The 20,822-nt window shown below is 46.7% G+C and overlaps 1 protein-coding gene across 1 annotated transcript in view; it reads left to right on the top strand.

Moving 5' to 3' along the window:
* FERRY3 (FERRY endosomal RAB5 effector complex subunit 3) overlaps positions 1–19,945 on the top strand; it is a 43,719-nt gene extending 23,774 nt beyond the window's left edge. The window contains exons 10-14 of the mRNA XM_077266506.1: positions 6,455–6,517; positions 8,160–8,362; positions 15,957–16,014; positions 18,102–18,169; positions 19,646–19,945. Of these exons, the coding sequence (XP_077122621.1) occupies positions 6,455–6,517; positions 8,160–8,362; positions 15,957–16,014; positions 18,102–18,169; positions 19,646–19,738 (485 nt within the window). The 3' untranslated portion in view covers positions 19,739–19,945. The remainder of the gene's footprint in view (positions 1–6,454; positions 6,518–8,159; positions 8,363–15,956; positions 16,015–18,101; positions 18,170–19,645) is intronic.
* The last annotated feature ends 877 nt before the right edge of the window (positions 19,946–20,822 follow it).

The following is a 20,822-nucleotide window of genomic DNA, read 5'->3' as shown; positions in this document are numbered from 1 at the left end:
TTTCATTAAAAATTGAGCACCGTTTGGCTTTTACAGGCTCTTTAAATCTCTTTGATGTGGTCATAAAAAGGCTATGGAATGCAAACGGTGCAAAGTTTTTAATAACATTCAATTCCAAAAGTGATTTTTAGCCCCAAATACATGTATTTAATCAATAAAAAGAAATTGTCTCGTAACAGAGGACAACCCCTTTAAGGGGTTCCTTACTGGATCATATGATATATGTAATAAAATATGTTTTGGTTGTTTTTTTTGCTATATGTTCATTTAAGCCCCGAGGATTGTAAACAGCCTACAGCAGTGATATGGATATAGATCAGCAGGCGGCTATATTTATCCGTGGCTGTATTTGGCGTGTCATCTGCCCTCCGCTGCTCTATAAATTAGGACACTCCTAAATACAGACAGCGGCTTCTACTGAGCAGTAAGAGGGAAGAAAAAACATGGCTGGCACGACCATCCCAACAATTTGGCACCAATTCCAAACTAAGAGGAACTTCCAGGACCCTTAAAATCCTTTCTTGTTCACAGAGTGGATCTCATACTCTGAGCTGTTGAGGGGCCAGGAGACCCCCATATACTGCAGACTCCCATATAAGTTCTATTGCATTGCTCATCCTGAGCTTCCTGGTTCTTCACCCCGTGGTCACACGTGCAGCACCGCTCCATTTATGTCAGTCAGTCCCCTAGAACGATGCGTGACTCTGTCTGTCGTGGACCCCCAGATATCAAACATCGTCTCCCTAAATATTGTTTGTGGCCAAAGCAATTTAAAGGGGGGCTGCTCCCATTTTCTATTGATTAAATATGGCCTCATTTTCTGATAGCTGAGGGTCCGACCGCTGGGTATGTCACCAAATTTGAGGATCACAGCGTTGATTTGGCGACGCATCCTCATCAAAGTCCTTGCATGGCGGCCATGTTGCATTTTTTGGGGCAGCGCTGTACGGTAAACGGAGGTGTTGCGCTATGACAGGGCTGCGTCCCCTTCATTTTTAGGATGGGTGGTTAATGAAAAAGTGATAAAATCCTTTACTTCAGGAGAAAGGAAAATCCCTTTAAATAAAAAAAAAAAACAGGAGGCTCAGGATGAGCAGGTTTAGGTGGGCACAATAACCATTCATTGTTCGCGGCCCCGGCTAATTTGCCTGCGTTTAACCTTTGCCGCGGGTATTTATGGGCGCTGGGCTGCATGCGAGAAACCTCGGGTGTCGGATGACTCGCAAAAATAAGATTACAAAAAATTCCGTTCCTCTAAATCCCCCCCAAAGCTGAGACCGTTTCTCTAATTATCCCGCTGTCATCACACGAAGGTCACACAAATACTCTGATAAATTACTGCCCAAAGGAGCGGAGACGAACGCGGGGGGGCTCGGCTCTGGTTACCTCCAAAATGGAGATCTCACGGAACGTTCCGGAATGTATCCACCGGGACCACAATTACCTTTATGAATGGGGGAGGGGGTCTTTCCTTTCAGAACCTCTCTATTTCGAGTGATCAGATGTCAGAGCTCTGCCTCCGGTGCTTGTCGGTGCAGATTTCCTGAGCTATTCCTTTAACGATCGGGATGAGCGCTCCTGAATCGCTCTGCCCAATCATAGAGGGCACTGTGCGGCTGTTACTGTAGAGAGTCACTGCAGAGTCCAATCCCTGCGCTCAGGAAACACAAAGCTGAGCCATCAATGTTAGTAACCACTAGATCCCAGGCATGCAGCATTAAGACTTCTTCTCCCTCCCACCAGGGATCTTAAAACTAATCATCTTGACCACCAGGGATCATTATGTTAACCCATTCACTTTCCCAGCCCACCACTAACTAAGCAGTATGTCCACACAGCTCATACTCTGCCACTCTAGACCACCAGGGAATAGAATAGAATTAACTTCCTCACTGACTTAAGACAACCACTCATTTTAGAATTGACCCCCTTAGTGCTCTAAACCACCAGGGAAAGTAAAATCACCACCTTTGCTGGCCTCAATCCGCAGGGATAGTAGAATTAACTCCTTCACTGCCCTACACCACGAGGGATATTAGAATTAACACATTCATTGCCATAGAACAACAGGAATATTAGAATTTACTGCTGTACAATGACTGATAACAACACATACAGTAGATAACACAGGATCCACCATTCACAATAGGTGATGTCACAGCTCACCTCCTCCTCCTGTACAATGATAACACCTCTATATACAGTAGATAACGCAGGATCCACCATTCACAATAGGTGATGTCACAGCTCACCTCCTCCTGTACAATGACTGATAACACCTCTATATACAGTAGATAACACAGGATCCACCATTCACAATAGGTGATGTCACAGCTCACCTCCTCTTCCTGTATAATGATAACACCTCTATATACAGTAGATAACGCAGGATCCACCATTCACAATAGGTGATGTCACAGCTCACCTCCTCCTATGCAATGACTGACAACACCGCTATATACAGTATATAACACAGGATCTACCACTAACAATATGTGATGTCACAGCTCACCTCCTCCTCCTGTACAATGACTGATAACACCTCTATATACAGTAGATAACACAAGATCCACCATTCACAATAGGTGATGTCACAGCTCACCTCCTCCTCCTCCTCCTCCTCCTCCTGTACAATGGCTGATAACACCTCTATATACAGTAGATAACACAGGATCCACCATTCACAATAGGTGATGTCACAGCTCACCTCCTCCTCCTTCTGTACAATGGCTGATAACACCTCTATATACAGTAGATAACACAGGATCCACCATTCACAATAGGTGATGTCACAGCTCACCTCCTCCTCCTGTACAATGACTGATAACACCTCTATATACAGTATATAACACAGGATCTACCACTAACAATATGTGATGTCACAGCTCACCTCCTCCTCTTGTACAATGACTGATAACACCTCTATATACAGTAGATAACACAGTAACACAGGATCCACCATTCACAATAGGTGATGTCACAACTCACCTCCTCCTTCTGTACCATGACTGATAACAGCTCTATATACAGTAGATAACACAGGATCCACCATTCACAATAGATGATGTCAAAGCTCACCTCCTTCTCCTCCTATACAATGACTGATAGCACCTCTATATACAGTAGATAACACAGGATCCACCATTCACAATAGGTGATATCACAGCTCACCTCCTCCTCCTGTACAATGACTGATAACACCTCTATATATAGTAGATAACACAGGATCCACCATTCACAATAGGTGATGTCACAGCTCACCTCCTCCTCCTATGCAATGACTGACAACACCTCTATATACAGTATATAACACAGGATCTACCACTAACAATATGTGATGTCACAGCTCACCTCCTCCTCCTGTACAATGACTGATAACACCTCTATATACAGTAGATAACATAGGATCTACCACTAACAATATGTGATGTCACAGCTCACCTCCTCCTCCTGTACAATGACTGATAACACCTCTATATACAGTAGATAACACAAGATCCACCATTCACAATAGGTGATGTCACAGCTCACCTCCTCCTCCTCCTCCTCCTCCTGTACAATGGCTGATAACACCTCTATATACAGTAGATAACACAGGATCCACCATTCACAATAGGTGTTGTCACAGCTCACGTCCTCCTCCTGTACAATGACTGATAACACCTCTATATACAGGAGATAACACAGGATCCACCATTCACAATAGGTGTTGTCACAGCTCACGTCCTCCTCCTGTACAATGACTGATAACATCTCTATATACAGTAGATAACGCAGGATCCACCATTCACAATAGGTGATGTCACAGCTCACCTCCTCCTGTACAATGACTGATAACACCTCTATATACAGTAGATAACACAGGATCCACCATTCACAATAGGTGATGTCACAGCTCACCTCCTCCTGTACAATGACTGATAACACCTCTATATACAGTAGATAACACAGGATCCACCATTCACAATAGGTGATGTCACAGCTCTTTTCCTCCTTCTGTACCACTATATACAGTACAGTAGTTGATGTCACAGCTCTCCTCCTCCTCCTGTACCTCTATATACAGTACAGTAATTGATGTCACAGCTTACCTCCTCCTTCTGTACCTCTATATACAGTACAGTAGTTGATGTCACAGCTCTCCTCATCCTCCTGTACTTCTATATACAGTACAGTAGTTGATGTCACAGCTCACCTCCTCCTCCTGTACCTCTATATACAGTACAGTAGTTGAGGTCACAGTTCTCCTCCTGTACCTCTATATACAGTACAGTAGTTGATGTCACAGTTCTCCTCCTGTACCTCTATATACAGTACAGTAGTTGATGTCACAGCTCACCTCCTCCTCCTGTACCTCTATATACTGTACAGTAGTTGAAGTCACAGCTCACCTCCTCCTCCTGTACCTCTATATACAGTACAGTGGTTGATGTCACAGCTCACCTCCTCCTCCTGTACCTCTATATACAGCAGTACAGTAATTGATGTCAGTTCTCCTCCTCCTGTACCTCTATATGCAGTACAGTAGTTGATGTCACAGCTCACCTCCTCCTCCTGCACCTCTATATACAGTACAGTAGTTGTCACAGCTCACCTCCTCCTGTACCTCTATATACAGTACAGTAGTTGATGTCACAGCTCACCTCCTCCTCCTGCACCTCTATATACAGTACAGTAGTTGATGTCACAGCTCACCTCCTCCTCCTGTACCTCTATATACAGTACAGTAGTTGAGGTCACAGTTCTCCTCCTGTACCTCTATATACAGTACAGTAGTTGATGTCACAGTTCTCCTCCTGTACCTCTATATACAGTACAGTAGTTGATGTCACAGCTCACCTCCTCCTCCTGTACCTCTATATACTGTACAGTAGTTGAAGTCACAGCTCACCTCCTCCTCCTGTACCTCTATATACAGTACAGTGGTTGATGTCACAGCTCACCTCCTCCTCCTGTACCTCTATATACAGCAGTACAGTAATTGATGTCAGTTCTCCTCCTCCTGTACCTCTATATGCAGTACAGTAGTTGATGTCACAGCTCACCTCCTCCTCCTGCACCTCTATATACAGTACAGTAGTTGTCACAGCTCACCTCCTCCTGTACCTCTATATACAGTACAGTAGTTGATGTCACAGCTCACCTCCTCCTCCTGCACTTCTATATACAGTACAGTAGTTGATGTCTCAGCTCACCTCTTCCTTCTGTACCTCTATACAGTACAGTAGTTGAAGTCACAACTCACCTACCTCCTCCTCCTCCTGTACCTCTGTATACAGTACCGTAGTTGATGTCACAGCTCACCTCATCCTCCTCCTGCACCTCTATATACAGTACAGTAGTTGATGTCACGGCTCACCTCCTCCTCCTGCACCTCTATATACAGTACAGTAGTTGTCACAGCTCACCTCCTCCTTCTGTACCTCTATATAAAGTACAGTAGTTGTCACAGTTCTCCTCCTCCTGTACCTCCGTATACAGTACAGTAGTTGATGTCACAGCTCACCTCCTCCTCCTCCTGTACCTCTATATACAGTACAGTAGTTGAAGTCACAGCTCACCTCCTCCTCCTCCTGTTCCTCTATATACAGCGGGGATGGTTGATGTTTTCTGCTTGTCCTCCTGCAGCTCCTGTCCTGCTACAACCTCGGGATGAGCCCGGCCTCACCATGTAACCCGACCCCACTGCTCCAGAATACAGTTATCCCAACTGGACCATTACTGGTTATAGAGGAGGGCGGGGGCCAAAATCCATCCTGGCAAGTAACTGTATCGGCCCTATCCTCTTGTAGAGCGTCGGAAGCTTTCTGCACATCCAATGATACGACGTCATGTGCATTAGTGACCGGGCGCCACGTCCTCCTCTGATCCAAGGACAGATGTGAGCAGGACCACCCCTCGCCCGCTCCGGGGGGCGTCATGTGTCTGGAGCGGAGGGATCGTTAGTGAGATTGGTTTTCTGCATTCCATGTATTTGTCAGGCCGATGACAGGCGTCTAAAGAGGACCAAGGGCATCGCTGCCCGCGGCTAAAATGGCTAAGATGGACCGCGTGACCGGCACGGGGCAAACGACCGCAATCATCATGGAGAGGCGCTCTCTGCCACCTCTGTGTAGTAGGCGCCTGTACTGGCTATGAACTCTGAATTCTTCCCTTTTTTTTTTTTTTTTTTGTAAAAGTTTGAGCTTTGACGCTCCTCAGTTATTCCTCCTGGAAATGTCAGAAGACAGAAGGCCATTAACATTATCCGGACATACAAAGTAAAGGAAAGGAAAGTGATACTAGAGACCGGAGCGGGCACCATCATTATTCAGGAATTTCCAGGAGGAATAACAGAGGAACAGCACAGCAAGGGAAGGGGTACAGATCTCTCCAATATTCATACGTCATTGATATGAACAATGAAATATCGCCTTTATTTACTTGTTTTTAATTATTTTCTTTTTTTCGTTAGAGGCGACTAATGGGAGCGACAAGGTAAAACCAGCCGAGCGCAACCAGTGTAATCTGTTACCAGGTGATGACTCACGGCCGATAGGTCGATCCCAGAACCCCCTCCTATTAGCTCTGCGAAACTGGACTGTCTTCATCCACACCTGACTAGCAAACTCCACAACCACCTGCCCTCCTCGTCCCCCTCCTGCCCTCCTCGTCCCCCTCCTGCCCTCCTCGTCCCCCTCCTGCCCTCCTCATCACCCGCCTGCCCTCCTCATCGCCTGCCCTCCTCGTCCCCCTCCTGCCCTCCTCATCACCCGCCTGCCCTCCTCGTCTCCCGCCTGGCCACCTTGTCACCTGCCTGCCCTTCTCGTCACCCGCCTGCCCTCCTCATCACCCGCCTGCCCTCCTCGTCCCCCTCCTGTCCTCCTCGTCCCCCTCCTGCCCTCCTCGTCCCCTCCTGCCCTCCTCGTCCCCCTCCTGCCCTCCTCGTCCCCCTCCTGCCCTCCTCGTCCCCCTCCTGCCCTCCTCGTCCCCCTCCTGCCCTTCTCGTCCCCCTCCTGCCCTCCTCGTCCCCCTCCTGCCCTCCTCGTCCCCCTCCTGCCCTCCTCGTCCCCCTCCTGCCCTCCTCGTCCCCCTCCTGCCCTCCTCATCCCCCTCCTGCCCTCCTCATCACCCGCTTGCCCTCCTCATCGCCTGCCCTCCTCGTCCCCCTCCTCGTCTCCCGCCTGGCCACCTTGTCACCCGCCTGCCCTCCTCGTCACCCGCCTGCCCTCCTCGTCACCCGCCTGCCCTCCTCGTCACCCGCCTGCCCTCCTCGTCACCCGCCTGCCCTCCTCGTCACCCGCCTGCCCTCCTCGTCACCCGCCTGCCCTCCTCGTCACCCGCCTGCCCTCCTCGTCACCCGCCTGCCCTCCTCGTCACCCGCCTGCCCTCCTCGTCTCACGCCTGCCCTCCTCGTCTCACGCCTGCCCTCCTCGTCTCACGCCTGCCCTCCTCGTCACCCGCCTGCCCTTCTCGTCACCCGCCTGCCCTCCTCGTCTCACGCCTGCCCTCCTCATCACCTGCCTGCCCTCCTCGTCTCCTGCCTGCCCTCCTCGTCTCCTGCCTGGCCACCCTGTCTCCCGCCTGCCCTCCTCATCACCCTCCTGGCCTCCTCATCACCCGCCTGGCCTCCTCATCACCCGCCTGGTCTCCTCATCATCACCCTCCTGCACTCCTCATCATCTTCCACCTGGCCTGGCCTCATCACCCGCCTACACTTCTCATCCACCTGGCCACCCTATCACCCATCTGGCCTCCTAGCCTCCCTAGGACTCTTGTCGCCACCTTGCCCTTGACCCTCATTTAGGACACACTTGTCATGGGGGTGAATACCCGACCGCATCTATGGCCCCATCTCCGTCTAGCCCAGGGGTCACATCACGTGTACAGACTTCGTAAACATTTGCTCCTTTAAGTTGATGGTCAAGTGCATTTGTTTGGCAGCTCTCCATAGTGGGGGCTTCCATCGCTACCTGCAGGCACCACTAGGGGGAGCTCACCACATACAGCTGGAGCGATCGCCGTGATTGGGAGCCAAGCAGCCCCAGCGGCTAAACTTAGCGTGTGAGAGAGGAGAGTGCGCGTCCGCCGCCTCTGCGGTGCTTGGATGTGTCGGTGGCTTCCTTTACATCTCCCGGTGCTCGTCATTGAGCCATTTTAAAACTTGCATTGTCTTCCAGGGGAATTTTACGTGACGAGGCACTCCAACCTCTCCGAGACCCATGTGGTTTTTCACCTCTGTGTGGACGATAACGTAAGAAGCGGCAACATAACCGCCCGCGACCCGGCAATTATGGGCTTACGAAACATCCTGAAGGTGTGCTGTACCCACGACGTCACTACTATCAATATCCCGCTGCTCCTCGTCCACGAAATGTCAGAGGTAAGAGGGCGGAAATCGATCGGACATGCATTTAAAGGGAACCTGCCCCTAAGTGTGGGGCAACCAAACCACGAGCCCGTCATTCTGCAGGTGGGGTTTAGCGTTTTAAACATGGCCGTGTCCGAACCGTAGAAGACTTATAGGCCGTGCTCACACGTGACGTGTTTTTTTCCTGCATGTTTTCTGCAGTGGCGATCTTCTTCTGATTTAGTGCGTTTTTGACACATTTTTATATGTTTTCTCCTGTATTTGATGCGTTTTTGGGTGCAGATTTGAGCCAAATCTTTTCTGTACTGAAAATGCTGCTTCAAATGTGCACTAAAAATGCTTAAAAAAATTGAAAAAATGCAGCAAAAATCACATCAGATTGCTGTTAGGTATTTGGGTGTGGGACACCTGCAGAAAAAATGGAGCAGGGTCATGGCAGCGAGTCCAGCGGTAGCCAAGGTGTACGGTCCTTGGCCTCATCTACCCAGTGCTTATGCGCCATCTCCGGGATCATGTCCCGGTATTGTCCTCTTACTACCACATGCACACTGAAACGAGGTGTACAAACTTCTGCCTCACATGCACCAGCTGTCAGTGGACCCCTCTCCCTGGTAATATAGAGGTCCTTTTATTACAGTCTGCACATTGATACTAGGTGTACTGTCCTGATCCTCAGTTGTGCAATGCACCAGATGCCATTGGTCTCATCTCCCCGCGAATGTGTTTTTACTACCACATGTGCACTGAAATGAGGTGTGCTGACTCCTGCCTCACCTGCACATACGCCAACTGCCAATAGTCCCCTCTCCCGGGTAATATATAGGTATTTACGTATGCGCACTGATACAAGGTGTACTGTCCTGATCCTCAGTTCTGCAATGTGCCAGATGCCATTGGGCTCATCTCCCTGGTAATGTCATTTTACTACCACATGTGCACTGAAACGAGGTGTACAGACTCCTGCCTCACATGCGCCAGCTGTCAGTGGACCCCTCTCCCTACTAATATAGAAGTCCTTTTATTACTGTATGCACATTGATACAAGGTGTACTGTCCTTATCCTCAGTTGTGCAATGCGCCAGATGCCATTGGGCTCATCTCCCTGCTAATGTCATTTTACTACCACATGTGCACTGAAACGAGGTGTACAGACTCCTGCCTCACATGCGCCAGCTGTCAGTGGACCCCTCTCCCTGGTAATATACAGGTTCTTTTATTACAGTATGCACATTGATACAAGGTGTACTGTCCTTATCCTCAGTTGTGCAATGCGCCAGATGCCATTGGGCTCATCTCCCTGCTAATGTCATTTTACTACCACATGTGCACTGAAACGAGGTGTACAGACTCCTGCCTCACATGCGCCAGCTGTCAGTGGACCCCTCTCCCTGGTAATATACAGGTTCTTTTATTACAGTATGCACATTGATACAAGGTGTACTGTCCTTATCCTCAGTTGTGCAATGCGCCAGATGCCATTGGGCTCATCTCCCTGCTAATGTCATTTTACTACCACATGTGCACTGAAACGAGGTGTACAGACTCCTGCCTCACATGCGCCAGCTGTCAGTGGACCCCTCTCCCTGGTAATATACAGGTTCTTTTATTACAGTATGCACATTGATACAAGGTGTACTGTCCTTATCCTCAGTTGTGCAATGCGCCAGATGCCATTGGGCTCATCTCCCTGCTAATGTCATTTTACTACCACATGTGCACTGAAACAAGGTGTACAGACTCCTGCCTCACATGCGCCAGCTGCCAGTGGACCCCTCTCCCTACTAATATAGAAGTCCTTTTATTACTGTATGCACATTGATACTAGGTGTACTGTCTTGAACCTTAGTTGCGCAATTGGGCTCATCTCCCCGTAAATGTCTTTTTACTACCGCACACGCACTGAAATGAGGTGTACAGACTCCTGCCTCACCTGTGCATACGTCAACTGCCAATAGTCCCCTCTCCCGGGTAATATAGAGGTCCTTTTATTTCCTGTATGCACATTGATACAAGGTGTACTGTCCTGATCCTCAGTTGTGCAATACACCAGATGGCATTGGGCTCTTCTCCCTGCTATTTCGTTTTACTACCACATGCGCAATGAAACTAGGTGCATAGACTTCTGCCTCACATGCGCCAGCTGTTGATAGACCCCTCTCCCGGGTAATATAGAGGTCCTTTTATTGCAGTATGCACATTGATACAAGGTGTACTGCCTTGCTCCTCAGTTGCGCCATGTGCCAGGTGCCATTGGTCTCATCTCCCTGCTAATGTCGTTTTACTACCAAATGCGCAGTGAAACGAGGTGTACTGACTCCTGCCTCACATACGCCAGCCGTCGATGGACGCCTCTCCCGAGTAATATGTAGGTCCATGTATTAGAGTATGCACATTGATGCAAGGTGTACTGCCGTGTTCGCACAATGCACCAGATGCCATTGCTCTTATCTCCCTGCTAGTGTCTTTTTACTAACGCATGCACACTGAAATGAGGTGTACTGACTCCTGCCTCACATGCATTAGCAGTTGATGCTCCCCTCTCCCTCATAATATGTAATATATAGATCCTTTTTTTACTGTATTCACAGTGATGTAAGGTGTACTGCCCTGCTCCTCAGTTGCGCAATGTGTAGGTCCTTTCACTACCGCATGCGCCCTAAAGCGCAGTGTGTTGTCCCCGGCCTCACCTGCCCAGTGTGCTAACTTCTCTTGGACCCCTCTTCTGGATAATATATAGGTCCTTTTATTACCGTATGCACAGATGCAAGGTGTACTGCCCTGCTCCTCCGTTGCGCAATGTGCCAGATGCCAGTGAGCTCATGTCACAGGTACAATGTATGTCCTTTCACTGCCGCATGCACCCTAAAGTGCAGTCTGCTGTCCCTGGCCTCACCTGCCCAGTGTGCTAACTTCTGTTGGACCCCTCTTCTGGATAATATATAGGTCCTTTTATTACCGTATGCACAGTGATACAAGGTGTACTGCCCTGCTCCTCAGTTGTGCATGTTGTTCTTTTACAACTGCGTGCCCACGACCTTGGCTTCATCTGCACTGTGTACATACTTAAGGCCCCCGTATGGGTTTCACCTCGCTTTAGACCTCATTATGGCAGCGAAATGGAACAGACCGAGTTATTACCCATTTCACCTTTAAGAAAGGGTGTGAATAAGTGCTGTGCCTTCATGTACAGAGTGTCATGATCCAGTCCGGAGTTTAGTCCTGTCTGCTCATTCTCTGAGTGGATCATGTCTAGGGTTAACTTTGCTCTGCCTCATTTTGGGCTCAGGTTTGCTATTTAGCTCCCAGGTATCCTGAGGGTGGTGTCAGCTATAGCTCTGTCTTTGGCGTGTGTACCTGACTCTGGAAGCTCTTGATTTGTCCTGCTGTGAACCCTGACTTGTCCTGTGTATGTTATCTCCCTGCCCTTTCCCAGTGTCTCTTTGTATGTCTGTAGATCTGCTTGACTCCCTGTTTCTGACCTCCTGGCTTGGCGTTTTGACTGTTTCAGCTTGTCCCTATTGTACCGTATTTTGCCCTTCCTGGTTTACTGATCCCTTGCTATGTCCTGACTATCCATTCTGTCTAATCATTTTGTACTGTAGTGCTATCTTGTGTTCTGACTTGGCTATCCTGACCTCTCTCTCGCCACTAGGTGGCGTTTGTTCAGCTGCTCTGTGAGTGCAGTCTCGCTTCTCTACCAAGCTCCCCCTGGTGGAGGTTGCGCTGTACTGCACTGCAGCTGCATGACACAGAGAGTATATACCACAAGGGGGCTTCACTATTGATCGATGTGTGGCAGAACCCAGCGTTATCAGTTGATCGCACCTGTGATCGCCGTGTTGAGTTGCTTTCAACTACTCATTTTCCCTGCAGTGGCCACTAGAGGAGAAGTGTGGTATTACATGCGCCCTTTCATTTGTTGCCCAATACTTTTGACCTCTAGAGAGGGGACCGGAGCAGAAGACCCCCCTTCTATGATGTTTACGTCCCCTAATGAGGCACATGGACACAGATTGCACCCCAGTAAGGGCAGAACATCTAAGGACCATGTCAGGCAGTAGAAAACATTTGCACTTAATTAAGAATTGATGAAACCCGACATATGTTTTGCAAATCTTTCCTTTTAATTAACCTGTAATAAAGTGATAATTGGCTTCTTAATTGACGACTGCGACTCGTGATCTTTTGTGACCTGAGCTGATTTTGGCCTCCCGCAGGCGGAGGAGCGTCTATTAAAGGCAACATATGGGATCGAGCTGTTTTAATTTATTGCCCCCCCCCCCTCGCTTCACCACCGACACCGCAACTGAAATCACTTTTCCCTGTAAAGTCAGGAACAGAACGAGAGCCTGAAGATGCCAAAAAAGTGAAACCAGAGTGTTTGGTAAGGAAGGATGTGTAGGAGGTGATGAGAAACTCCATGACCTGGACAAGGGTGTCCCAATGGTTCCTCTCCGTATAATAGTAGGTTCGGAGCTAACCTCTACCTCCCGGCCTGACGTGGGACATCCAAATAGTTCAACATCACAATATGAACCCAATGATGTTCATAAAACCTTTTTTTAAGATCGACAGGGTCAAAGGGGTTGTCCTACCATTAAAAATGATAAATATATTGTTGTTATGAAAAATTAATAATTGCCATTCACATGTTATGACATTGAGTTACATAGTATGGCGCCCCCTGGTGTTCATTGTATAGCCATGAGCACGTCCACCTACTGAGCCGAGTCCGGTGGACACACATGCTCAGTCCCTCTCATTGTTATCCTCAGCATAGTGGTCTTCTATTTACTGAATACAGAGGAGAAAAGACCACTGACTGGGGTACTTACTAGAGACTAGATTTATGGCTGCCAGATGGAGAAGGAGACCGATTCGCAGCAGACTATATAGATGACAGAGGGGAAGGAAACTGCCCCAGGAACTTACTAGGGGATATATTTATGGTTGCAAAAGGAAAGAGGGCAGGGAGATAGCAAACTCTTCTAGGGAATATATTTATAGAAGCTGTAAGGAGGAGGGAATTCAATTTACTGACTGGAGACCTAACTGTAGACTATATTTATAGCTGCCAGAGGGAGAAAGAGACTGACTGGGGAACTTACTGGGGGAATATACGGTATTTATGACTATGAAAAGGAGCCATTCCTTTAGAGCTTGCTGAGGAATATTTTTATAACTGCCAGAAGGAGAAGGAGACTAACTGGAAAACTTCTTGGGGACTGGGTATAGCATAGACATAGGTTGGCAATAGTAGCTAAAGGCAGGGCTGTGGAGTCGGTAAGCCAAACCTCCGGCTCCTCAATTTCCACTCCACCAAAATGGGCTCCGACTCCTCAGCCCTGGCTAAGGGGAGGGGAGACTGACTGGGAACATTATGGAGACTATATTTATGGCCAGAGGGAGAAGGTGACTGACAAACATACTAGAAACTATATAGCTGACAGAGTGTAATGAGACTGCAATGGCAACATACTGGAGACTATTTTTATAGCTGCCAGAGGGAGAAGGAAACCGGCTGGCAAAATTACTGGGGACTGTATTTATAGTGTATAAACTAAGGGGGACACTCACTGAGAAACTTAGTGTGGGTATATTTATAGTTGTGAATGGGGGGGAGAGACTGACTTTAGAGCTTACTGGAGAATATTTTGTATGGCTGCCAGGAGGAGAAAGAGACTGGTTGGAAAACGTCCTAGACTCTATGTATAGTAGCCGAAGGGATAGGGAGACTGGCTGGAAAATTTACTACAGACTATATTTATGTCTGCCAGAGGGAGGAGATGACTAAGAAATATGTTAGAGACTGCAGTGGTAACGTACTGAAGACTATGTTTATAACTGCCAGAAGGAGAAGGAGACTGACTGGGGAACTTATTGGTATCTATTGATGGTTGTGAAAGGGATACAGACTGACTGGAGAGATTAATGAGGACCCTATGTATATGGCTGCCAGAGGGAGGAAAAAACAAGAAACTACCTGGTGACTATAAAGCAGACAGAGGGGATGGAGACTGCCTGGAGAACTTACTATGGACTGATGAATGATGTGGTCCCGTGAGAGCGAATTTTGGGAGTTGTAAGCTGAAAATGTAGAAATGGGTCAAGTGGGACCCATCAGTAAAAGGGGATAGGCGATAAACTGGTGGATTGGTGGAGTTCTGACTGGTGAAACTCCATTAATCTCCAGCACAGAGATGACGGATTTCATGGAAGGGAAACTTTCAGGCCGGTGTCACTTCACCCCACGTACTGCATAAGGGCTTTTGCCGAAAGAGGAAAAGTCATAAAAAAAGAAACAAAGGCACAAAATAAGGATGTGAAGTCACCTCTGCCCATCACATATGGCAGGTGGCAGTGACATGAGCAGAGGAACACATCACCCATTACTATCCAGCACATAGACCTAAAGGAAATGTGTCATCAGGAAATAAGTTGTCTTTTATATCAAGTTTTTATTATAAATTTTATCAGACACTGTGGTGATTTTTCCCATTCCCATTGAAAAAAATCTTGAAATATTCTACTTTTTTACATTGGTCGCAATCCGCTGATGGTTGTTTTCTGTAGCTCACTTTTTCAGCTTTACTGTGTAGACCGAGTCAGAAGGAGCAGAGTCATGTCATTATCATTAGAGGGTGGGTGAGTTAATGACACCACTTCTGTACTATACAAGCTTCTTTTCAAGAGATCCTGAACCCCAAAAAATCAAAAATATGCCCAAAATAAAAAAAAGGAAAAGTTAACTCTCCCACCCGGGGTCCAGTGACGGCTCTCTATTTCTGTAAAATGACTTGTGAACTTACTCACCTTGACAGATGACAACCCCGGTGCCGCCAGAATGCGAAGAAAGAATACAAAGGACATGTTTTATTTTTTTACGTTTTCGGAGATGGCTTGTGATCATTATCTAAAACACAGGGCTGAAACCACTGTCAGACGCCTACGCCGCTGCTGACCGCATGAAATGTAAGCGTGTGTTCCGTGTAGGCAGATAATATACGACGATGCCGGCTACTGAAAAATATCAGAATTATGGGTCTCTTTCTCCAAAATTGGTTTTTAAAGAGGAATCAACTTTCAGCAAAAATTGGGATTTTTGTAAAGTTTTTCCCATCATGGAGTTTCCTTTATTCCGAAGGAACCATTGATTTATTGGGGGCAGAACATTGGGGGAAAGGTGGCCTTAAATTTCTCAAAATACTAATTTTCAGTAATCTCGTCTCCACTTTCAATTTTTTTTTTTCGCCTCCCAAAACAGCTCTAACTTGCCATGCCAGGTACTACTGACGATCACACGATCGCCGGGGAAGATCAGACGATCACACGATCGCCAGGTCCAATAGCGATCTTTAGGATGCCTTGCAGCAGCATTAAACCTTTTTTTTTTTTTTTTTCATTCATAGCGCTTGATCCTATATGGGATAAGGGTTAATAAATCCTCGCACTGGGTGATTTGCAGCATTTTCACTATATGCGGTATGTATGTATGTATTTTTAGAAAACTAGGAGTCACCTGCAGAGCCTCACGTACGCACACGCCGCCCCATCACCTAATAATAATAATCAGCGCTTCCTGACGGCGTTTCTTCTGTCTATTTAGGAAATGACTATACCATGGTGCCTGAAGAGAGCCGAGCTGGTGTTCAAGTGTGTGAAAGGTAACAGAACGTGTGAATTTATTTATTTTTTCACGGTGCGACCTCATAGTAAACACGTCGCGGGATCCCATTGTTCCCGATCACAATCCAGGCATATTTTACGGAGCGGAGAGATCATGTTGGGAAAGAATTCCTCCAAATGTGTCTCATATTAACCTCACGTCAGCAGTGGGGTCCTGGCTCCTCCAGCTTTCCTGTGGGCGTCACGTATGTCGTCTCTGTGTACGGACCGCCAGGTCAGATGAGGCTGACAGAATGTCGCGAGCAGTGGAACCCCGGAGCAATATAGATTTTTTTTTATTTTTTTTTTAATCTATGCACAATTAAAAATATTTAGCCATCTTTGTGGGGAAAGCTGACCCAAAATTTTGCCCACTGTAGAAAAAAATTGTAAAACTTTTTGTAACCCCTAGAAACAGTGTTAGGGCTAGAACTAAGGTTAGAGCTATGACTAGGGCTATGTTTAGAGATAACACTAGGGTTAGAGCCAGGACTAGGGCTAGGGCTATGTTTAGCGATAGTACTACGGTTAAAGCCAGGACTAGGGTTAGGGCTAGGGCTATGTTTAGAGATAGTACTAGGGTTAGAGCCAGGACTAGGGTTAGGGCTAGGGCTATGTTTAGAGATAGTACTAGGGTTAGAGCCAGGACTAGGGTTAGGGCTAGGGCTATGTTTAGAGATCGTACCAGGGTTAGAGCCAGGACTAAGGTTAGGGCTAGGGCTATGTTTAGCGATAGTACTAGGGTTAGAGCCATGACTAGGGTTAGGGCTATGTTTAGAGCTAGGACTTGGGTTAGGGCTAGAACTGTTTTTAGAGATATAACTAACGTTAGGGCTAGGACTATGTTTAGAGCTAGGGATAGGAGTAGGGATAGAGGTAGGGCTAGGACTTGGGTTAGGGCTAGTACTATGTTTAGTGCTAGGGTTAGGAATAGGAGTATGTGAAGAGATAGGACTTGGGTTAGGGGATAGTACTATGTTTAGAGCCAGGGTTAGGGCTAGGGCTATGTTTAGCGATAGTACTAGGGTTAGAGCCACGACTAGGGCTAGGGCTATGTTTAGAGCTAGGACTAGGGTAAGAGAGCTAGGGTTATAACTATGTTTAGAGCTAGGGTTTGGGTTAGGCACAGTACTATGTTTAGAGCTAGGGTTAGGCATAGGACTAGGGATAGAGATAGGGCTAGGACTTGGGTTAGGCACAGTACTATGTATAGAGCTAGGGTTAGGCATAGGACTAGGGATAGAGATAGGGCTAGGACTTGGGTTAGGCACAGTACTATGTATAGAGCTAGGGTTAGGCATAGGACTAGGGATAGAGATAGGGCTAGGACTTGGGTTAGGCACAGTACTATGTATAGAGCTAGGGTTAGGCATAGGACTAGGGATAGAGATAGGGCTAGGACTTGGGTTAGGGCTAGTACTGTGTTTAAATCTAGAGTTATAAATAGGTATAGCGTTAGGGCTAGAACTATATTTAGAGCTAGTACTATGCTTAGGGTTAGGGATAGGACTAGGGTTAGAGCTAGGGTTAGAAGTATGTTAAGAGATAGGACTTGGGTTAGGGATAGGTCTAGGGTTAGGGCTTGGAAAAGGATTATAGCTAGAATTAGAGCTATGATTAGGGTTAGGCCTAGGACTAAGGTGAAGGCTAGCACTAGGGTCAGGGTAATAAAATAGTAGCAAAATAGTAATAAAGAAGAAAAAATCTATAACACTGCATAACATATATTCTGGGCTGAAGAATGGGGCTCAGGGAGTGCAATGGTCCACAGGTTAGGGGGCACAATACACCTGCCTCGGGTGCTGGCAACCTATACCCCTAGTTGTCCGTGAAGGAAAGGGATAATCATTTTTTTTCCTGCCTCGGGTCCTAGGAGTTCATGTTAGGTCCATCTGAATATATTTGTCAGGGGTGCAGAGGTAGACGTTGTATGGGGGCACAGTAGCCCCTCTTCCATATAAGAATACACCAGGGGTAGAAATGTTACATGATGGGCCCTGTCCCACATTGTGTGTCGGGGCCAGGTATAGAGATCGGGGGCCACTATCTCCCAAATGTTACGTTATATCAGACATTTCTTTTGTAGGCTTCATGATGGAAATGGTTTCCTGGGATGGAGGCGTTTCGAGAACTGTGCAATTTCTTGTTCCTCAGGTAAGTTACGGCCAGTCCAATCTAGGAACATAAACCCCCTAAGATGCTGCGGTCGATAGCCAGTGCGGCATCTAAGCGGTTAGATAAAAAGTCCGCCTTTTTTTTTGCCCACCCCACCATCGGCACCCCCATTAAACATTTTCTGGGTTCTGTTGAGCGTCCATAACACCTGGGATTCATATATATGTCCACATTGATGCAGATGGTTGTTTAGATCTAGGTAATGTTTCCAGCCAGGAAGTGTTGTCAGGGGGACACATAAATAGATTTGCTACAGACACATTGGGAAAAACCTCCTTGTACGATATCAACTAGTCATTGTAATGAGCGCCTGATATCTGACATGTGGGGAAGTAGCAAGACCCTCCTTCCTGGCCGCGGTGTGTCACGTCGTGTTTGTCATGGGGTCGTCATATTTTAGTACAATAAGTATTTGTTCGGTGTCCTGGCAGCCATCTTCCAGGCATTTGGCCTCAGTGCGAGACAGGTCCTATCTGTTCCCACGACGGTCATAAAAGTTATTAGCCGGCGACACAGTGACGAAGATGAAAAGGAAAGCCCCCCTCGCTCCGAGCGGCCGCTGCGCCTTTGTCTAGTGGGATCATCTATGTTAACAGGAAGAGTCATTCTGGGCCGTGTGACACAATGACACGTATTCTTACAGGGTCGATGGGGGGGACGTTAACCCTTCCTTAAAATTCCGAGTTGTCAGACCCCCTCAGTAAAGGGATTAGGTGGTCTTCAAGTTTACATACCCCCTCCAAGAGAGCAAGACTTTGTCTGTTTCCTCCTGGATTTTTGGTTTATGTCCAACACTTCACAGGCGCTAATAGATGTAGAGCCCCCCGACACCCAAAGAGCCCCCCACTGTCTTACCCCCTTTTACAAAGCTACCCTAATGGTGAGACCCACTCACACCCCTCCCCCATTAAGGCAGATCTACCTAGTGAAGCCAAGCTGAACGAGCCGAGCTGCAGCGCGAGAGAAAACTCCGAACCCCAGAAAGGTGTCATTTAAAAAAATAAATATATATATATATATATATATATATATATATATATATATATATATATATATATATATATATATATATACGTATTGAATATTTTTACTATTTCTGGTGGAATTTTTCAAATGTTAACCCTAAGGGGGTTTCCACTTAATAATAAAATATTAAAAATAATAATAATAATAATTTAAAAAAAAAAAAAAAAACACTTCTCCAACAGCGCTGCAGACAGTCAGTGAGCTCAGTGGCTCTGCCTGAGTATGCACGGGACAAGCTATTTGGAGCCGACGAGTTCATTGATTGTCTGCAGCCCTGTCGAAGAGACATCAGACTTGCAGATAATAACAGACACTGAGAGCAGTGGTGGAGACTCAGAGCTGGACCCGGTGAGGGTGAGTAAAGCACTATTATTATACGGTTTCAGAAAACCCCTTTAAGACCCCTTTTGTTTGATTCTATATTTTCAGAACATCTCAGAAGAAATGTTCTACCAGCTGAGCAACATGCTGCCGCAGATCTTCAGAGTCTCGTCCACGCTCACCCTGACGTCCAAACGCTGAGACCACCGACAACATGTCTAAGAAATAATAAAGCCCATCCGTCAGCGGCCATAATGTATTATTGACATTGCCGCCATCAGTGGCGATCTGTGCTGCTTTCCATCCAGGACGTCGAGTATTAGGGGGGTGAAGAGATCACTGACCACAGGCAACGCATGGTATCATGTGTATGATATAACGCACTAATAAACATTCCAGTAAAATGGCGACTTCTGTATTTATTACTGGTGGTCGGTCTTCCTTTCTGCGCTATAGTCAGGGTGATGGTGTAAGAAAGCCAGGGATAGCACATATTCAGCAGCTACAGCATGGAGGACATTATATAGCAGTACTGAGCAGTGTAGATGTGAATCCAGCACTGGAGTGAGATAAAACACTTACTAGAAAGATGAATCATTATCTATGTATGTCTGTGCCTCATCCGAACGCCGTAAACTTCAACAGGTAGCTGAATTCTGATCCCTCAGTGAGCTGGCAATCTGCCCTTTATTGACTACAATGAATTTAAAGGGATTATTTCCATCTTCCTAAATGGGTATTGTCGGAGAGTGCTTGTAAATAAAAGCACTTTTGCAATTTACTTTTTGATAAATTTTTCAACCGTTTTTAAGATATTAACACTTTTCTTTTGTTTACAGCTCATTCCCTTGGAGACCGACCACCCCTGCTAGATAATAAAACACGTGCAGCTCTTACAAGCTCTTTTCTATTGAGCGTATCAGCACTGTTTTTGAGCTGGCAGGGATTTCTGGAGCGCACCGTTAACTCCTAATCACAGTCAGCCTCAGCTTAGTGCTTACAAGCTAGACAGCAGCGGTGGTCGGTCTCCTAGGTAACGAGCTATAGATAAAAGAAAAGTGTTAATATCTCAAGAACGGTTGCAAATTTTAATAAGCAGTAAATTGCAAAAGTGCTTGTTTTTACAAGATCTATCTGACAGCATCAATCTATGAAGATGGGGAAGAACCCCTTTAAGCCACTTTAAGAGCAAATAATGAATTAATGGAGAGGAAAAAGTGTCTCATAAGTCGAGAAATATTATTTCTTTGATAAAATATATTACGATGTATCTTATATTCACTTG

This window comes from Ranitomeya variabilis, chromosome 5, assembly GCF_051348905.1.
Source record: "Ranitomeya variabilis isolate aRanVar5 chromosome 5, aRanVar5.hap1, whole genome shotgun sequence".
Classification (NCBI taxonomy): domain Eukaryota; kingdom Metazoa; phylum Chordata; class Amphibia; order Anura; family Dendrobatidae; genus Ranitomeya; species Ranitomeya variabilis.
Note: the sequence above shows the minus strand (reverse complement) of the source record. Positions and strands in the feature narration are given on the sequence as shown.